Here is a 19,348-nt window from a genome sequence, read left to right as displayed (position 1 = left end):
TCCCGTCTTTAAGCATGATTCGGTTTGAAGGCACTAACGCTGAAGGAGTACTGTAGGAGACAAAGTCTATTCGGCATGAAGTCAGAGAGCTGAACTGCCTTCCGGTGCAAAACATTGCTTTGACATCATTGGAAACATAATTATTTAATCCCATATTTCTATTAATACTGTGTACTGGTTTAATCTTCACATACAAGCAAATATATATGGAGAGAGTCAACTTTGACATGAGTATTTCACTGTCCAATGCGATTTGGAGATCATTTCAGCCTTCTGATCTACTCGTGCATTTTAACTTCTTGGACTTGCCATGTAAATGCTCCTGTAAATCACATAAACAGTGTAACACAGCCAGTGATGCTGTATCTGTATGTGTTTAACACTTCTCTGTATCCATGTTAAAACCCAATATGGGCGTGACTAAATGTGGAAGGTTTTCAGTAATTCAATTTGAACCCTATCACTCTGCCCCGGGATACACTGAAAAACCCTAGAGGTTGAAATTCTAGCACTGTCCGCATGATGTCCGAGTTGTGGCTCAGACAGTTCCTCGGGCTAAGCTACATCACTCGAGTTCATAATTGATTATTAAAGATGTGCATGTGATTTTTAATCCCATTCGGTTATTTTTAGTTTGTACCTGCAAAACCACATGACCAGGCAGTTACTAAGGGTTCTGTTAATTCAATTTACTTCAATTAAATATTACAAATATACATTTCAGCATCAGGAGCCAGTTCCTAAGTTTACTAATGAATGCAGATAAATGCCAGTTAAATAATGCAGCCTCTTTTTCTACAGTGATCTTCATACAGGAAAGTAAAACCCTCCAGCTCCTGCAGCTTCTTTGTTGTGTTTCACAGGATGCACACCGCCAGTCTTTACCAAATGTCCTGCGACCATATGTGCCAAGCTTTCTTACAATTCATCCAAACAAACAAATACTGTACCTTCAATTTGTATCTGTATTTGTATCAGTTTACAAAACAATATCCGTTCAATCCGATTAATGTATTCATATTTGGTTACATTTCGATTACACACCGTGCTCTGCAGTATCACGTGGTTTGGAGTGGTCAGTCGTTGTGCACACAGTTTTATGTCCCTGTTGCTTGGGTTTAATTATGCATGAGGTTTCAGTGGCAAAATGAAACCATTAGCATATCTTACAGTGCGGTGATGTGTTTTTTCCTCGCCGTGCCCTTGGCCTGCGAGAGTAAGTTGACTGATCATCAATAGCAGGTCACTTTAGCCAGTATGGTCCAGGTCCTGTTGTCTGCCAAAAATAACACGCTCAGCAAAATCTTTAAGGTCACCTCCGCTGCCTTTTCACATGCGGCAAACACAAATATGTAAAGTTGTTGTGCCGCCGAGATTTCAGGGGCCAACAATTAAAATGCTCTGGGTGTGTCGGAGTGCCGAGAGATGTCATGCGAGGCCTGGGTGCAGCCTTCGAGAGAGACATTTACATACGTGTTACTGCCTGCATCCCAACAGAGACCTTGGGGCTGCCTGACCTTTTGACATGTCATTGGCATTATGAGAAGTGATGGTGTTCAAGCCAAGGAGTAAAGGTCGATAAAGCATGAAGCCAAACCACCCATTTGATTAATGCTAAAGAGGCCAGCGTGCACCAGGATGGGGAATTACTCTGAAGCGCAGAAGTAAAATATTGCTTTCGCTTCACTGACTTGCGTGATGCATTTGCAACTATGATTTTGGATAATAGTGTCAGTAACACAAATACGGAAACCATTAGTTAAGTGCACAAACTTTCGAACGGGAGGGGGGGATTATACTTGTAAATACAGCCTGATTACTTTAGTGCTTAGAGCTTCTACTACTTAAATCCTGCCCATTCTTTCAGCACCATGTGGTCCAAAAGCCTCAGAAGTTGATCGTTTTGAAAACCACCGGTGGTTATAGAAAGTTAAATGAAATATGCAATTGTTTGACCCCTATGAATATTAATAGCCTCCCCGTGCTCTATTAAAAATGCATGGGCCGTTGTGACTGCTGATCAGGTTTTGGACGCCAATGCAAATTGGACTGTCTTTCTTGTCAACGGGGGAAGATGAATAATGTAGTTGTGTTGTATATCCAGCGACACACCATTGGCAGTCAATTAACAAGTTTGATTGGTGTGTGAACTCATTCTTTTGAACTGTTAATTTTATGTAAATAGTATTCCCGCTTGTTCTCTCGCTCTCTATCACTTGCAGGTTTGCTCGAAAAAAGCCGTGCCCCACCCGCTCAGCCTGGAGTAACCTGAGCTAGGCCCTTAATAATTGATCGTTACACACCTGCCTGCAAACCTATGGGATTTTTATTTATTTATTTATTTATTTTTTGATCATTCGAGAAGTTGCGTCTCTAGCCTCCTTTTGATATTCAAATCCACAAATAAGTAATTTTTTAATAATAACGAAAAAGAAAGAAAATTCTTTTGAACCGCCGGTTCTGCCGAGAGTTCCTCACCGCACGTCCAACCTGATCCAGCACTCAGTGCCATCTGATTCCGCTTGATGGCTCATAAATGGAATGCCAATGACAATTTGTTGTTGATGCCTCCTTGACACGCGGCTAGGTTACGCCGGCGTAGATCTACTGCTCTCGCGCTTTTTCAAATAATGCTCGCAGGTAAATGATCCGATGATTGATCCTGCCGCTCGTAAATAGAGCTGCATCCACTCCTCCACCTCTACCTCCACCACCACCATCACCCTGTCTCCCTATCTCCAGCACTGCTTTGGTAATTTGGAGCAGCAGAGGCAGATGCTGAAGATTCATCAAAGTTGACAGGTGAACCCAGGAGCTAGGAATCTTGGGAAACCCATTTCACTCTATGGAAACTGATGTGACTGTTCCTCCCCTCTGGCGTAGCACTTTTTTGTTGATCTGTTGTTTTCAAATTAGATTTCCACCTTTGATTTTATTACACGCACACACTTGTTAACAGTAGAATTGTTCAACAGACAGCTGAAAGGTTATGTTGCATACCATGTCATGCCTGTTAAATTTATATAGTTCTTTTTTTCTTAGTCTTTTCACTAGCAGAGGAATATTTAGTTGATAATTTATTGCATCGTATCCAGAACCAGTGGTATATTAGGGTATCTAAGCCTTTACTAATACTGGTCCCTGGATTTACCCTAGCAATCTAGAGTAGTGCGGAAATGCGATGCCCATGCATGCACATATGCTAATCGGGCTAAATTCCTCGATTTCACGAGATGCATCAATTGATTTAGTCGTCTGTGATCCTCAGAGGTCACCATCCTCCACGTACTCTCACATCTGATAAATACTTTCCCCGAGCTCCAATTAACACCGTGTCACCTACAGCTATTTACCCTGACCATTATGCTCAGGCCTGAGTTTCATTTTGTTCCTCTTCTACCTCTCTCAGGACCTGACCTCTTCACTGCTCTTGCATACCTGATAGCATTGATTACATAGATTTTTACAGCCCGGATTACCGATCCAAGGAACTTCTTTCGTCGAAGTTTCTCTCGGCTTCTCAGCTAATTATCATGCTCCTAATTGCATTTATCAAGTGTACACACAGATAGGCAGATGTTTTGATTGTGTGAAACGAGAATTATTGGTGTTAACGTAGTATTCGGAAGTGTGACGTGGTAATTGATGTTGTGCTTTTCCAACACACTTTTTTGTAATTTTTTTTGTGTTGTGTGTGTGTATATGTGTATATATATATATATATATATATATATATATATATATATATATATATATATATATATATATATATATATATATATATATGTGTGTGTATATATATATATATATATATATATATATATATATATATATATATATATATATATGTGTGTGCAAAAGTTTTAAAAGGTTCTGATGTGGTTAGAGAGTAACTGATTATTCAGACTACCAGTCTCCAGCGATACTGATTAACATGTTTGTGTACCAATCATATATAACCTTCAGAAAAGAGAGAGTCTGTCACCAGGCTTAAACCAATAGCATTGGTTTAAGAATAATAAAAAATAATAGAATAATGGCAAACACTAGAATAATAGCATTTACAGTCAAGTCAGCATCATTGTCAATTATGTATGTAAGGGATAATAAACACGAGATATGCTGTTATTGGGGGATTAGCGAAAGGAGCAGTGATTCTTTTTTGTTGATAATTATTAAATGACAGCACAATCTGAGGTGTTTAATTCCTCAAACCCTGCAGTAATTTACTAAGAATGTACATGCAATTGCAGGTTTTTATGATGTCAATCACAAGTTTCTAAGTTCCTGTTAGCAGCTATAAACAATCACACTTCTCTCACCAGCCATTTATTTCTGTTCCTTTAAGGAAAACAGACAAAAGGCAGCTTCTCACGTTACCAAGAATCTGCAATGTCCTTTATTCTCAAGACTTCCCCGTGTCTGAAAGCGCAGAGATTTACCTTTAAACGTTGTGAAAGAATTGACTATATTTTCCAAAAAATATAAATAAAAAGAACTAAAAAATGTATCATCTCCCCAATTATAATACTTTTTTTGTGTTTCAGTTGATTAACCATAAACGTTCACATGCGATTTGTTACTATTAAAAAGATAATAGCAATGATATACAAAGTACACAATTCTTGTGCTTATATATTATTCCAGTAAAAGACAAAGACTTCTTTGACATTTCTACATAAGTGAAAAGTTGAAAAAAATTGCTTTTATATGTATTTAAACATAAAAAATGTAGGAGGAAAATCTTGGCGAACTATATTTCAATCATTTTTGAAATTCAGTGACTCCTGCACATCATACGTATTAAGAGTTTTCTATTGTTGTAGACACACAGTGAGAGATCCCTTACTCCACTCGAGCCCTCACAAGAACCTTGAGACTGGTTATCATCTAACAACTTATATATTCGCTTCGAAGTAGTGAGGAACACCATGCTTTTTTAAAATTTATTTTCTGGTGAAGTACTGATTCAGATTAGTTATTAAAATTTAACAGTGTAATTAGTATGAAGATTGAACACCTTAATATAACACTTGCAAGTAATATTAAAGTCAGAACCTGATGTTCTAGACCATGAATTGATGTTTCTGACCAATCAGAGTGAATTCTTTAGCGCTGGGATATAATACGGAATTGTAAATCGTATCATCATTCAGCACAAGAATATACAACGTTGTAGAACGTACATTAAACATGATTATTGGTGCTCGTATTCTGTCAAATTGCACCTTCACAGCAAACCACAGGCCTCTTTTGTGTTACGTTAGCTAATGGCTTCTTTTATGATGTTGTTGATATGTCATATTTAAATAGACATTCTGCATGCCTACATAAAGACTGACTGATTCTGACGGTGTTTGTCATAGGTGGAGGAAGCCATCTTCTGTGCAGGTCAGATTGCATTGCTTCCCTGCACCATGCAGCTGCTGAGGGGTGGTCCAAGCTCACAGGCCCAGCTGTGTTACAGCCATGTGGAGAAAGTGCTGCGTGCCATGAGTGCCAGTCTCACACTGGGACACACACTGCAAGCACACTGCTACGTCACCGACCTTACACACATACCAGCTGTCAGAAAGGTGTGGCATGATAAGATACAGGGCAGCCAAGAGCAGGTGAGCATCATCAGCCATGCTATATGGAGTACTGTTAACTGCTTTCTCTATTCGTTTTTATCGATTTGTTTAACTAATGCAGCCTTTCCAGCTTGTTCTTTTAATTGTTTTGACTAGTCATGTGATGATCTACACCAATATGAACCAACATCTTCATTAATATGCTTGTGGTTTTGGGAGTTTTGAGAAATGAGGCTAAAAACAAGTTCCAGTATTTACACCTTAGTTCAGCAAACTTCAGACTTAGGAACGTTGTATACAATATATGGATTAAAGTTTGTGGACACCTGAGTATAAGATTTGAGTTCTGACACATTTGATCCCCATTAAATTTGCTGTTAGGATAACCTCCACTCTTCTGGGAAGATGTTTCTAAAATTTTTGAGGGTGCTTGTGGAGATTTTTGCTCATTAAGCCGCAAGGGCGCATTAGTAAAGCCAGGTACCGATATTAGGACGAGGGTGAGGGGTGCAGTCAGCGTTCCAATTAAAAGTTGTTAAGTAGGTTTCAGACCAGAGCTCTTTAGCAGGCCGCGCAAGATCTTCCAAGATCTTGAACCCATACAAACCATATGTTAATTAAGTTTGCTTTGTGCACAGGGACATTGCCATGTTGGAACAGGTTTGTGTAAAGTAAAAGTAAAATTGAATGCAAAGTTGAATGCAAAGACATATTACACAAATGTGAGCCTCCAGCTTTTTGGTAACAGTTTGAGGAAGAACCACATATGGCTGGAAAAGTCAGGTGTCTCAATATTTTTGTCCATATTTTTAACTTAATGTTTTGCTTAGTCAAAGCCACTGTATTTTAAACATATATAATGCATGTTTGAACTTATGATGCTAGAAGTATTCATGTCATAAAAATGCTGAATGTGATGGTTTAAATGCAGAAGATAATGTTAGTTAAGAGAATCACAATGGACACATTAACAAATTTATTCATTATGCCTAGTGGTCTAGTTGATCTTGTCCAGTGGGTCAGGAAATGATCTCTAAATACATTTGAATGTTAGTGTATTTAGAAAACACATAGTTGAAAAGTATTAGTGCACATTGTGTTTGGTGAGACATTTAACAGGGAACCTTGTGACTTAATGCACAAGAATCAATACAAGCTATTTAGCATTAACCAATTAGCTGCACTGAATTAAGTCGTTCAATATAACAAAATGTTTAGTTTATTTACAAGAGAAGGCGAAAAATACACTCACTTTTCAGTTGATTAGACACATTTTGTTAGTAATTATTGACTGTAACTTCTATTATATGTGGAGCCACCACAGGTCCACCTCTGGCCAGTTTTTTGTTTTTTTGACTGGTGAAACATATTCAGTTTGCTGAATATAATGTGGTACAGCATCATTTGCTGGGGATATTTAAATGGTGACATAGGTGTACCTAATAAACCCCCAAACCCTATTTTAAATCAGAATAGTTTAACCCCACATGCACTCTATTGTGGAAAGAAAAAGAGATGCCTACATCTGTCTGATGGAATTCGCCATCCCTCTGTGCCACCCTGCTGAAGGAGGAGGCAGAAGTTGCACATATTTACCAGAACGAGCACTCATGAAAAGTTGATGCTGTGGGAAACGCTGACGTCTTTGATAATACAGAGCCTGGCTCCAAGACAGATGTCTTCCTCAGAGCCTGCTTAATCCCCAGTCCCTTTTTTGGAGCGTTGCTGAAACCTCAGAGCAGCTTATCTTCCCCCCACCTCTCCCTGCTCCCTCTGCGATCCCCACCTCCACACGGCTAATAAAGGCTGCAGGCTCGCATCTCGGCTGCTCCTCCTCCAGTAATCAGTGGCGCTGAGGGAGAAGGAAAAGAGAGCTTTAAATAAAGGATGCACTGTCACCACGTTTAGCCCCGGTCTTGGCCTCCACGCTGACCTCCACGCACAAGTTTGAAATGATGACAGGCCTGAGTGCTGAGGGGAAAAGAGGCACGTCCCATCAGGTCACTCACTGTAATGGAGGAGTGACAGTATGAGAGGTTTGAGTTTAGGGGGACATCAAGTGAGCAATCCGAGGTGTTCAATCAGCCACCTGTCTACTGTTTAGCCATTCTCTATTCAATTCTCACGGGACAGAAATGATCATTAATGCCAAAATCGTGTGACAGATTGCAGTGGTTTTCACATGAGATACAGTGGGTAAAGTGTTTGTTCCATTGCCAGCAGTGAAGTTATCATGGAGGATCAGTGTGAACCTAAGGGTTCAGGATTTGGGACGGTTCAGGAAAACCCATCAGTGTTGTTATTTCTAGAATTCTATTTTTAATATACAGGGAAATTATTGTTTTTTTTTTCTAACCTTTTCCTGAATATCTGCCTGTAAGGATTACCAGGGGTAAGAATTTAGTTGAATATATATATATATATATATATATATATATATATGTAAAATAATATGTAATGTCAACAGAACGTGGGGAAGTTGTAGGTCATTGATTAAGACATTGGACTGACCAGAAGGTCATGAATTTTGGTCCCAACACCTCCATACTACCCTTGAGCAAGGCCCTTAGCTGTATTAATGAAACAATTGTGAGCATTCTTCTAGCATTAAAAAATCGGTAATATATTAAAAATAAAAGTGCCTACTTTTTCACAAAAAAAAAAAAAATACAGAATTATTTTCCTTCAAATGTACTTAAGTATCCAAAGTACTATGATGTATTATGGCTATAATGTTCCTATTATAATCTTTGTCACTAGACTCTTTGGTCTTTGTGAAAAGACTGTAATGTTACTATTAGCACACCAATCTCTTGATAGAATGATATTAATGAAACAAACACTGATTCATTTTTATTTAAATGATCATGAGCCCAAACCCTTCTTTTCAACCACTTCAAGAATATCGCACAATGGAAGTTGTGGGTGCTGTGGCAAGTCTAGAGTTTCTTCAAATATTAAATTCTTTTAAAATGATTTTTATTTCACTGACACGCATCACACTGAAATCACGTCTTTTTCTAACTGGTAGTGCTTCTGTTTCAATACCATCATTCAGGCACACCGATCAGTACTGCGCCATGACTGGTTCGGATTGATCACTAACAATTGTTTACATACCAGGTGTCCCGTCTTTATCATTTGGATGGGTAAGCACAAAGGAGATGTTTTGCTCCCTTTATAAAATTCAGTGCATTCACATGACACTAACGAGTCGAGGTTTCGGCATTTCTCACTTCACCCCCCAGCGCGTGTGTGGCGAGTCTTCCGAGTGGAAGAGTCTTTAATAGAAACATCACAACACTCTCTCCTTCTGATCACAGACAGTCATGTAGTTGCGCTGTGTTCATAATTTCTCTAATCAGGTGGACGAGGAAGCTCACAGGGTTAATTGGGAGCACAAGTTGATCTGTATGTGTGTGTGAAATAAGATTAATGGCTTTTAATGCTGGGGTATGTGTGACTAGGGTGCACAGATTCATGTTTTATGTGTTATGAGTTGTACATGTGGAGGATGATTCAAAATGCAAGTTCAACAGATTTTAGCTCACGTTTTGTTTCTTTATTTATTTGGTAATTTTACTATTTGGATTTGTTTTTTGTGGCCTTTTCACTACTTAGAGAGCAGCTCAGTTGTAAGCAGGTGACCAGTGCTGAGTGAGAGGGAGGGAATATTACACAAACTGCAGCTACTGAGTCCACTCGACGAAGGCCTCCCGCTGGGCAGGAAATGTAGGGGAACTGCCTAAGCATCGAGCCCCCATCAGCTCCCTGCTGTTCAACGGCTTTACACCAATTCCTTATGATGGTGTTTATTGTTTCACCCGCACGCCTCTCCCTCCTCCGCTCGGTTTCAAACACACTTCACGCTCTGGGAGCAAAGAGAGCAAAAGAGAGTGAAACGCATACGAGAAGAAGCAGTGGGGAAAAACAAACACGGACGGGCCACTTCGATCACACTGAGGAGAGTCCCGAGAAATGACTGTGCTCGTAAGAGAGTAAACAATCGAGAGAAGAAAGCTGTAATGAACTAATAGACAGAGTGCATTGAAGGGGCCCTTGCGTTCATGTCGTCCCCGAGCTCTCAGACGTGCCATATATCAACATTTGTCACCTTTTTAAAAAAAAAAATTTATTGGATTAATCTAATAAATGTTTTCTCATCAAGCGTTAGGCAGGAAAGCGCTTTTACACGTGGTCTAAAAAAATAGCAGCACTCCCATAAGGAGAAAGGAGAAATAATAAAATAAAGAAGAAGCGAGGGAATGGGAAGCGATGATTTAACAGCCTGAGACAAGTCAGAGTCTGAAAGTTTAGAGTGTTTGAAGGTAGTGACCTGTGAGGGCGTAGCTGGTGGAGGATGCATAGCGAGGGCCCGAGGGCTGGCCTTTAAGCCTGGGTGAACAAGGCCTTACTTCAACATCTAACGCCTCTCTACACTCAGCCCTCCTCTCTAAACTCAATGACTATTGACAAGTGCCGAGCGCAGCCCCTCCAGCCAGTCACGTAAAGTGCTCACCTAACATTTATCAACGCACAAACAACATATACGCACCGTCACAGCACGTCCCCCAAGTTAACCAAAGCACCTCAACCAGCCACTCCATCCCACACACACACATACTCACACGCTTCTTTTTTTTTCTTTTCATTTGTTGTCATGCGCTCAGCGATTTGTTGTTGATTTGCTGCCGATGCACAATTAGGCCTTTGCTAAAGTTTAATCTCGAGATAAGTGCTGCATTCATGCAGACGGTGGATCGGATCATATTGGGGGGCATCCGAAATGGTCGCAAAACGCTGCTCTTGCTCTTGTCAAAGACTTTTCACTCAGGTTTTTGAGTGAATTTCAAAGTAAAGTGTATGTAACCCGTCATTATTCTGCACTCACGGAGTGGGGTGTAAGTGGATGAAAATTGATCCGGCAAATTGAAAAGGGGGTTAAGTGTTTTTGCCCTATCGACTCCAGACGAAATGACTGTTTTATAAAACGCTCATTTCTCCCCCATTAGCAGATGAGGCCTCCGCAGTGTTATTTGAGGGGTACATTGTAGCACGCTCGGGCAGAAGACGCTCCGGCGGCGATAATGGTCTGCAACCAGACGAGAGAAAGGAGATTTTAACTCTACAGATTACAACATTTAAAGCCATCACGGCAGGTTTCTAATCAAGATGTAGGGTGAGGTGGTGTGAAAGGGCCCATGCATGTCTCAAATGTTTTGTTAGAAAACGGCCCCTTTGGGGCGAAGGCTTTTTTATGTTGATGCTCAATGTTAAGTGTTAATGTTAATGTGATGGTAAACCTTTTTTTTTCCTTTCAGTTTACACACACACACTTTTCAGTTACTCCCTGTATGCTATGTTACAGGAGGTATGCTATGGAGTAGAGGAGATTCAATGCCCGCCTCTGGTTATTGCAGTGATGCCGTCTTTGCCCAGAGGAGCAGCAGTGGAACTTCATGTCATTGCTGTGCAGGACAAGCCTACAGAAAGGACTTCCTGCCAGATGACCTCTGAGATCCCAGGAGGTACAATCCATAGGCAGGTGCTGATATCCAGTACCCGCCATTACGCCACTCTGTCCATGAGTGTGTCCCTGCGTGAGTCAACACCACAGTGCATGGGCACGGAGGGCATCCTGGGGGCAGTGAGCAACTCCTTTCAGCAAGCTCTAGAGCAGATGGAAGAGACTCTGTTTCCTTTATGCACTAGGATCTTCTACAAGGACAGCAGTAAATTAGCCAATGAGCTCTCTGCAGGTAAGCATACCCCCTCTATAAACCATATATCTGTAATGACAAATATGCAGCCAAGTTTGGATAGCAAATGCTTTTCAAACAAGAGCACCTCGTTTTTACATTGTGTTGCACATAAATCAATCAGTCTTCCATAGTCATAAGCGAGAGGCATCTTTATAGTCCTGAAACTCCAGACACATCCATTCAGGTCATAGATGTAACTTTAAGACCTAATTTAAGTATCGAGGTTGCATTTATTTGTGTGTGAACATTATACGTAATAAGTGTGTGTGTGTGTGTGTGTGTGTGTGTGTGTGTATATATATATATATATATATATATATATATATATATATATATATATATACAGTGGAACCTCGGGTTACGAGTTTAATTGGTTCCATCACTTTACTCTTAACCTGAAAAACTCGTATCCCGATACAAAATTTCCCAGGCTTCTTTGTTGGCGGCATGGTGATAGGAATACGTACAGTATTTAAAGTTCAGTAATTCCACACTGTTATATATATATATATATATATATATATATATATATATATATATGTGTGTGTGTGTGTGTGTGTGTGTGTGTGTGTGTGTGTGTGTGTGTGTGTGTGTGTGTGTGTGTGTGTTTATTTATTTGATTCAATAAAAATGCTGGATCAAGTGCTATTAGGTAAGCTGCTGAATAACACTGAGCATATTCATAACATAAACCAAGCACGCAGTGAAAGCAATTCACATACAGTTAAATGTACATTGTACGGGTTGTACAACGTTATGTCTAAGGTCTTATGTTAAAACAACCCACATTTTGTTTTGTGCCTTTGTTCATCCTCTTCCGTTCAAGAGAAACACAGGATGTTTCTTTAGAATAAATGCTTTCTCACGTCCCGAAAGAGCTCTTGTGTTCCCTAGAAAAGAACAACGACGACATTCATCAACTTGGCACACTTGCAGTATTCTCTCTTTGAAACAATCAATTAGTGTTTTGAACGCAAGCCAAGGCTGAGATTTTACTGTCACTTTTAGGCCTTACTGTGACTTATTATTATGGGAAATAAAATTATGGCCAAAGATGATGAATAGAAAAGGGAACAGACTGAGTGTGTTCACTCTGGGAAATCTTTTTACCCCCAGATGCATGTGATTGTGGTGGTGTTATATAACAAGCTAGAAGACATGCATTCACTGGCAACCCTAATAGGAACAACATGTGCAATAATGCAAATAATCAATCAGCCATTATGTACTAATGCAAGCCAGGAGCTTTAGGTTGTTCATTCACGTTTGTTAGGAATCTTATCCTAGGCATTTATGTGTTGCTGCCTCGTGATTGGCTGATTGGAAACTTGCTTTAAAGGGCGACTGTGTGCAGGTGTTCCTATTAAAGTAGCTGGTAATTGTACATCGACCAGACATAACTTTATTGCCACCTGTCTAATATTTTGTTGATCACGCTTTCAATGCCAAAACAGTCGAGCCTGTCGAGCATTAACAATTTGAGCTACAGGAGCTCGTCTGTTGGATCGGACCACACAGGCCAGCCTTTGCTTCCCACGTGCTTTAAAGAGCCTCGGCGGACCATGACCCTGTCACCCGTTCACCACTGTTCCGGAGTACTTTTGATAGATACTGACCACTGCAGATCAGCAACATCCCACAAGAGCTGCAGTTTTGAAGATGTTCTGACCCAGTTGTCTAGCCATCACAATTATAGTCCTTGCAGTATGGAAACTGTCACGAATCCTTACACGTGCCCATTTTTCCCACCCACCAACAGGTGCCATGATGAAGAGATAATTAGCATAATTCACTTCACTTTTCTTAATGTTATAATTTCACAATAGGACACAGATTTTACTGAACACTTTTTGTTCATTCAGATGGGCATGTAAAGATGGTAGACAATGATGTCATCAGAGAACAGTTGTGCCATGGTCACATCACATGGCACTGTTTTATTTATTTGTTTGTTTTTTTGTTTTGTTTTTATCTTGATTTTCATAATTTATTTTGTACAGTCAGGTCACCTTGACTTATCAGCATTGGACAGGTATATGACCTGGATGACTTGAAAGATTCCTATACATTTTTATTGGCAGTGACCTTCATCATCATGTTAATACAGGATATTGCACTCCAGGATATGTTTGAATGCATCTATTAAACCTGCCATTGAAGTGGAATCACTTCCTTTGCCATGGTAGACACTCATGCCCTAAAAGAGTGCCACAGGCCCGCTTCACGGGTCAGAGCTCCCGCGTGGGAAATAAATGTGTCTTTTAGCCTGTGATGCAGGATGGAAGGCTTTGTGTGATATATCAAAAGTATGCTAGTAACCAAAGTGGAAGCCTGAACATCGGTATCAGGACACACTGGTAACAGGATACTAATTTCCTGATTACAGATCATAAAGCATGCTGTCATTATGCCTGTAATGCTTTTCATTACTTTTGTAAGGTTTTATAGTCCAGACGCAGAGACCCAGTTAAGTACTTTAGCAGGTTGAGTACTGGGTTGAGCCTGTAAGCATATAAAAAAAACTTGGCTGTGAACCAGCTTGGCGTCTGCTTATCCAATTGCGTGCATTTGTATGAATTATTTAGGTGAAGGTAAATCCTCAGACTAGAGTTGAGCTACAGAGACATTATTTACCATATTTGGTCTGACTAGTAAGAAAAAGGAATTTTTTTAAAAAGCTGACCATAAAACCAGACTGGACAAAGAAGCACATGTCCATGTTAAAATGAAAGCAGATGTGTCTCATCTGTTCAGAGTCAAGCGTGCTAGTGGCGACAGGAAGCAAAAGTACAACACAAAACATCACCCCCACTTAAAATTGTATTAATTCATAGCCATTAACAATACATTAATGGTTAAGAATTAAAAGGTAACCGTTGTCATCAATTATTGATGTTAGTTGCTTGTGCACCTTTGTTAGCTTAAAATTTGATGGAACTGCACTTTAACAGATCTGACTGGCTGTTGAGAGAGAAGGATTGTGAGGACATCAGAAACTGTTAGAATAAATGTGTTCTATACATGTGTCTTTCTTACATTAAATACGTTTTTAAATTAGTTTGGCTATTTTGATCAAAGACACAGTAAAATATATGCCCTTTTACATATCTTGATTTTCTGCATCCAAGTTCGATGGACGTCTTCCTGAAGCAGTTTTGATAAAGTAGAGCAGTTGAGTTAAGCCCATGCTTTAAATTTGCTCCCGCTCTCACAGCTTGGCCTTGCAGCTACAATGATCACCCGATTCAGCCTAAACTATTTTCATGAGCTGATGCTTGCTAATTGCACAACCATTTACCACTTAATTTGAAAGCGTTTGAAGTGCACTGTAGCACGTCTAAACCCCACTAGAAGCCCTTTAGGTCCACTGGAGCTGGCATTTTTTTGCACAAAGAAGACTCTCTATGTCTCCTATTTCTGTGTTTTTTATTTTATTTTAATAAACACATTTTTACTAAAGATCAATGTTGCATTTTTTACAATATGATTTTCATTTATTGCTGTTATTGAGGTTGCATTTATTGGTGTAAAACGAAAAAAAGATGCTGTGATTTAAGAGAGTTCTTGTCAGGTTGTTTTGTGTCCCACAGAAGGAGCCTGAGGCTGCTATTCCTCCGCTAATGTGGTGGCTGTGCTGATGCGTGTAATGGCTCTGGAGAGGGTAATTAAGGGCTAAAGGAGACGACTGGGATCCCAGTGCACTGAACGGAATGAACTCTTGCATTTGTGCCAACTGATACAAGTTAAAGTGATGTTTTTTTTTTTTTGCCGCACATCACATTGTTCCACTAAATGGCTAATTTTAGTCGGAGGGGGTAAAAGGGGGCTCTTTTGTGGACATCAGTTTTGTGTGTGATGTCCCTGGTTCATGGTGCAATCTACAGTTGATCTCGCAAGGAATCAACTTCCCGGGGTGTACCGCATGCTTAGATAAGAAAGTACTTTTTTTCTGCTCCAACGTGGACAAAAAAGAAAATTCCCCCAGTCGCCTGTATTGTTTTTAATCACAGCGCATATGAGTTAATTACCCAGTGTGGGCTCTTTGAGTCTTTGCTTGACACACCGCTTTTGTTCTTAATGAAAGAGCAGAATGCTTATCAAGTGGTGTTGAAAAGAGCTTTCACCTTTCTGTTCCCATTTCCCTTTCAATATTCTCCATTTGTCACAGGACCTCTGATTGTCTGGGTCGTTATTCACATCATTGTGTCATTCAGCTATTTAACTTAAGTATACTTCATAAATATGTATTGCCGTCCTGTCGTTTCATGCAAAGAGGTCACTCAGAACTCTAGTTTGTAATCAGACTGAAGGTGTAAATACCCAGTCGATGATGGTGAGGTGGGAGACGGATGTACTTTCAGTCAGCCAGGCCATAGATTTTTCTGGGACATGAAACAACAAACAAAAAGAAGTCAAGAATTTTATCTAATGAACTTTGACAGCCTGGTAGCTTACAGCCATCCAGCATACACACCATGTATGTACATTTTTTCAACTGTGTTTGATACAGCAGATGTGTTCCCATCGCCGTTGCCACATCATTAACCAGAGTTGCCAGGTTTCAGCAAAATTTCCGTCCCATTTACATCTCAGAAACCACACAAAGCACCTGAAACGATCAGAAAATCCGGAATTGGAAAACAGAGATCTTCTTCTAAGAGCTTTATATGAGAAACCGTTTAATTGTGCTGCACAAATGTACATTCAGTCTATAACTGCCCTTAATTTTGAATCTTTGCTATAACCCAAGATCTGTGCAGATTTGTAAGCAAGTCCAGTTTGTATCTTAGCTCTCCTGTCCTGTCCTGTCCTGTCCTGTCCTGTCAACCCAGCAGTATTTCTGCCACACTGAGCTTCTATTAGCACTTTTATTCTAGCCGTTTGCACTTTTAGACCTCTTGGTGCTATAATAACTGTGGAGCTAAATGGAGCAGTGTCCACACCGTCCCACAAATATGCAGAAAAGTGAGCAAATCAATGGAGCATCGACTTTTATCGTTCCGGTAACAGCGTTTTTATTTTTATTTTTTTTAAATCAGTCAAAAGCGGTATTTAGTACTTCGGCAGAATTTACGATGTATGGAGTTGTGAATGAGGACTTTGACATTAACAGCTAATATATATGGTATATATTGTGGCTCAGTCCCACCTTTCCCTATAGATGTTCCACACTACTTAAAAAAAACGGAAGGTGCAGTGAATACAGATTATGCTATAAACCTGAAGAAGATTTACACTTATCTGAGGTGTTTGTGGAAAGAGAAATAGATGGAGGAGACGTTGTGTGTGGAGTCACTAGGAATCGGATCATTCTTGGACTGTTGTGGGCTCCTAAGTTGAAGGGTTGCCGGTGGAGGACAGCCTCAATGGGAGAACTATTGTTTGACCATGCCTGCCCCAGAGGTGAGTGTAATTTGTATTAGCATTTTGAATTGACATCCTGGATTTTTGTGGTGTTGCAGGGCTGCAGGGTTGCTTCAAGAGCAGACTGGGTGCAAAAAGCACAGCTTTGGTACTGGTTCCTGTGCTGGAGCTGCCGGACTGCACTCTCCTTCACCTCTCCTGTTGGCTCAGCAAGTAATGGAGGATGAGGACCATACACAATGACCTCGGACTGGAAGGGTGGTATTTGGCCAGCATTCAGCAGTAAACAGCCGGACTTATCAACTTTAAGTCATTTAACAGTCCATCTGGCAAGGTGATCTGCTAGAGCCAGAATTTGTCTCGTCACCTAGACTTATTTCTGATAGGCCATTTCAAATGAATTACAAACTGACTAAACAACAATCTATGCACCAACACACACATTGCTTGAACAGTAGAGTACTATATTGTATGTATCCTATGTATCATAGACTCTGCTCTGCTGACACCATTGGTGGGAATAGATAGTTTGTTTTTATAGAGAATTCTATTTATAATTATAAATACAGAAAATAAACCCAGTTTGTTGTCACAAATCAATAATTACATTTTAATAAAGTTTTCAATTTTTATCAACCCTTTACACACACACACACACAAAATCTGGAAAAAAGAAAACTGCAATCTGGTGTTGGTGTTAATATAATTCTTGTAAGAGTACGAAATCAACAGAAAAACTATATATTTGTGTGACATGGAACTGGGAAATTCCTTCATATTTCCTAATTTATATATTTATGAACAGTTTCTAAACTAAACTTTATATCGGTTTTAAATGACCACTATATGGACACCTGACATAAGTGGGTTGGGGTGGAAGATAATGTGTGGTCTGCTATAGTATCCTATTAAGCACAGATGATTGTGAATGCTGACTGCCCTCCAGGCCTCCTCACCTACATCAGTACCTGACTTTCCTAACACCCTTATGTTTGAATCTCCACAAACACACTCCAAAATCTAGTGGAACATCTTAAAAGAGTGGAGGTTATAAGAGCCCATGGGGACTACATGTGGAATGGGATGGTAAAAAGCACATGTGTATCTTACAGTCAGGTGTCCCCAAATCTTTGTCCAAGTAGTGTCTGGGTATCTCAATATAAAACACAAAGCAAATTAAAGTCTGATTTCCCCCAAAAGTGAAAAGAAAAAACAAGAATATCGAATGTAAAGATTTGGTTTATTCTGTGGTGCAGGAGCATCGCAGACGTTTGGACAGATGGTATATGATTGCTGGGTTGGTTAGGCTAATCCTATGACAAGCAGCTATCCAACAACTTGAACAAAGTGTGACACTCACTGTGTAAGGAAATCACACTTCGATAGCAAGGTTTTAGAAATCTTATGGCAGATAGACAGTCCTTACCACTATTTTTGTTCAATTTAAAACCTTAGACAACATGATGTTTGGAGGAAAACTGAGTAGACAAGATTAAGGCATTCAAATAAAGTAAGAAAAGCAAAACTATGGTGTTGTATTGGCGGAATTTATTTATGGGTTTGTGAGGTTTCTCCAAACCTTTAACTAATGACTGTGAATTCTGTGTTCAGTAGCATCTATGTACGTGTATGTGTGTTGAGTTGTAATGGGTTGTTCCTGTAATCTAGTGTGTATTGTGCTGAAGCCCAGCAGCAGCTGTCACTGCCATGAGGGGGGTCATTGTTAGGACTTTGTTGCCAATTGTATCTCTCTCTCTCTCTCTCTTTCTGCCTGGCACTATTTGTGAACGAGGGAATTGTTTGTTTTATCTACCTCACGTAAGAAATGTGTTATTATTCTGCAACACGCAATCAGAGGCAAGCAACCAAAGATGTTAAAATCTCTTTATGGCCTTATTGATTCTGAAGGTGCGATTAATAGCAGAGGGTTGCAGGCCGACCTCTTCTCCGCTCACTTCTGTTTGTGTGTTGAACCAGAGCTATTATCAATTTCTCCTGAAGTGCATTTCTTTCTCACAAAAATCCGAAAAATGTATTGATGTGCTCAATTGGTCAGCTATTCTTCTTGCCTTAGATGACCGCGTGCGAGCGTCTATTGATCTTTCTTATATGTTTTCCGTTTGAGTTGACAATAGAGTCGTTGTTAACAGCCGAGCAGGTGAATTAATCGGGCAGGAGAACCAACGATTGTTAATTGCGCTACATAAAATCACGCTAACATGCTGTTATTTAGAGCAAGATGGGATTTTTGCGGGCTCTCGAGCGACTTATTTGTTTTGTATTTTATTTTGTATTTTTTTTTTTTTTTTTTTTACTTTTCATTGGAGAAATTTTTGGCCTAAATAGTAAGTCATGTTTAATTTGTATAATGGGATCTATATGGCGTATATATACCATCAAGACCGTTTCCTACGTCTGCATGGTACACTATATTGCCAAACGTTTGCTGACAACTGGTACGGCATGTGCCTAATGAGCATAGCGTTCCACATTTAGTCCTAATTTGCTCTTAAAATTCGCCCAATTCTTCTGGGAAGATTTTCCACAAAATTTTCGAGTGTGCTTCTGGAGATTTGTGCTCATTCAGACTCAAGTATTTTAGTAAAATCAGGTACTTCTGTATGTGAGGTGAGGGAGCCTGGGGTGCAG

At 39.8% G+C, this 19,348-nt stretch overlaps 1 protein-coding gene across 2 annotated transcripts in view; it reads left to right on the top strand.

The window, feature by feature from the left end:
- The window catches only part of dph6 (diphthamine biosynthesis 6), a 63,773-nt gene extending 46,482 nt beyond the window's left edge, over window positions 1–17,291 (top strand). For both annotated transcript variants that reach the window (XM_046855437.1, XM_046855438.1), the window contains exons 13-15: window positions 5,367–5,612; window positions 10,942–11,332; window positions 16,798–17,291. In XM_046855437.1, coding sequence (XP_046711393.1) covers window positions 5,367–5,612; window positions 10,942–11,332; window positions 16,798–16,916 — 756 coding nt within the window. In that variant the 3' untranslated portion in view covers window positions 16,917–17,291. The remainder of the gene's footprint in view (window positions 1–5,366; window positions 5,613–10,941; window positions 11,333–16,797) is intronic.
- The last annotated feature ends 2,057 nt before the right edge of the window (window positions 17,292–19,348 follow it).

The sequence above is a fragment of the Silurus meridionalis genome, chromosome 8 (genome assembly GCF_014805685.1).
Source record: "Silurus meridionalis isolate SWU-2019-XX chromosome 8, ASM1480568v1, whole genome shotgun sequence".
Classification (NCBI taxonomy): domain Eukaryota; kingdom Metazoa; phylum Chordata; class Actinopteri; order Siluriformes; family Siluridae; genus Silurus; species Silurus meridionalis.
Note: the sequence above shows the minus strand (reverse complement) of the source record. Positions and strands in the feature narration are given on the sequence as shown.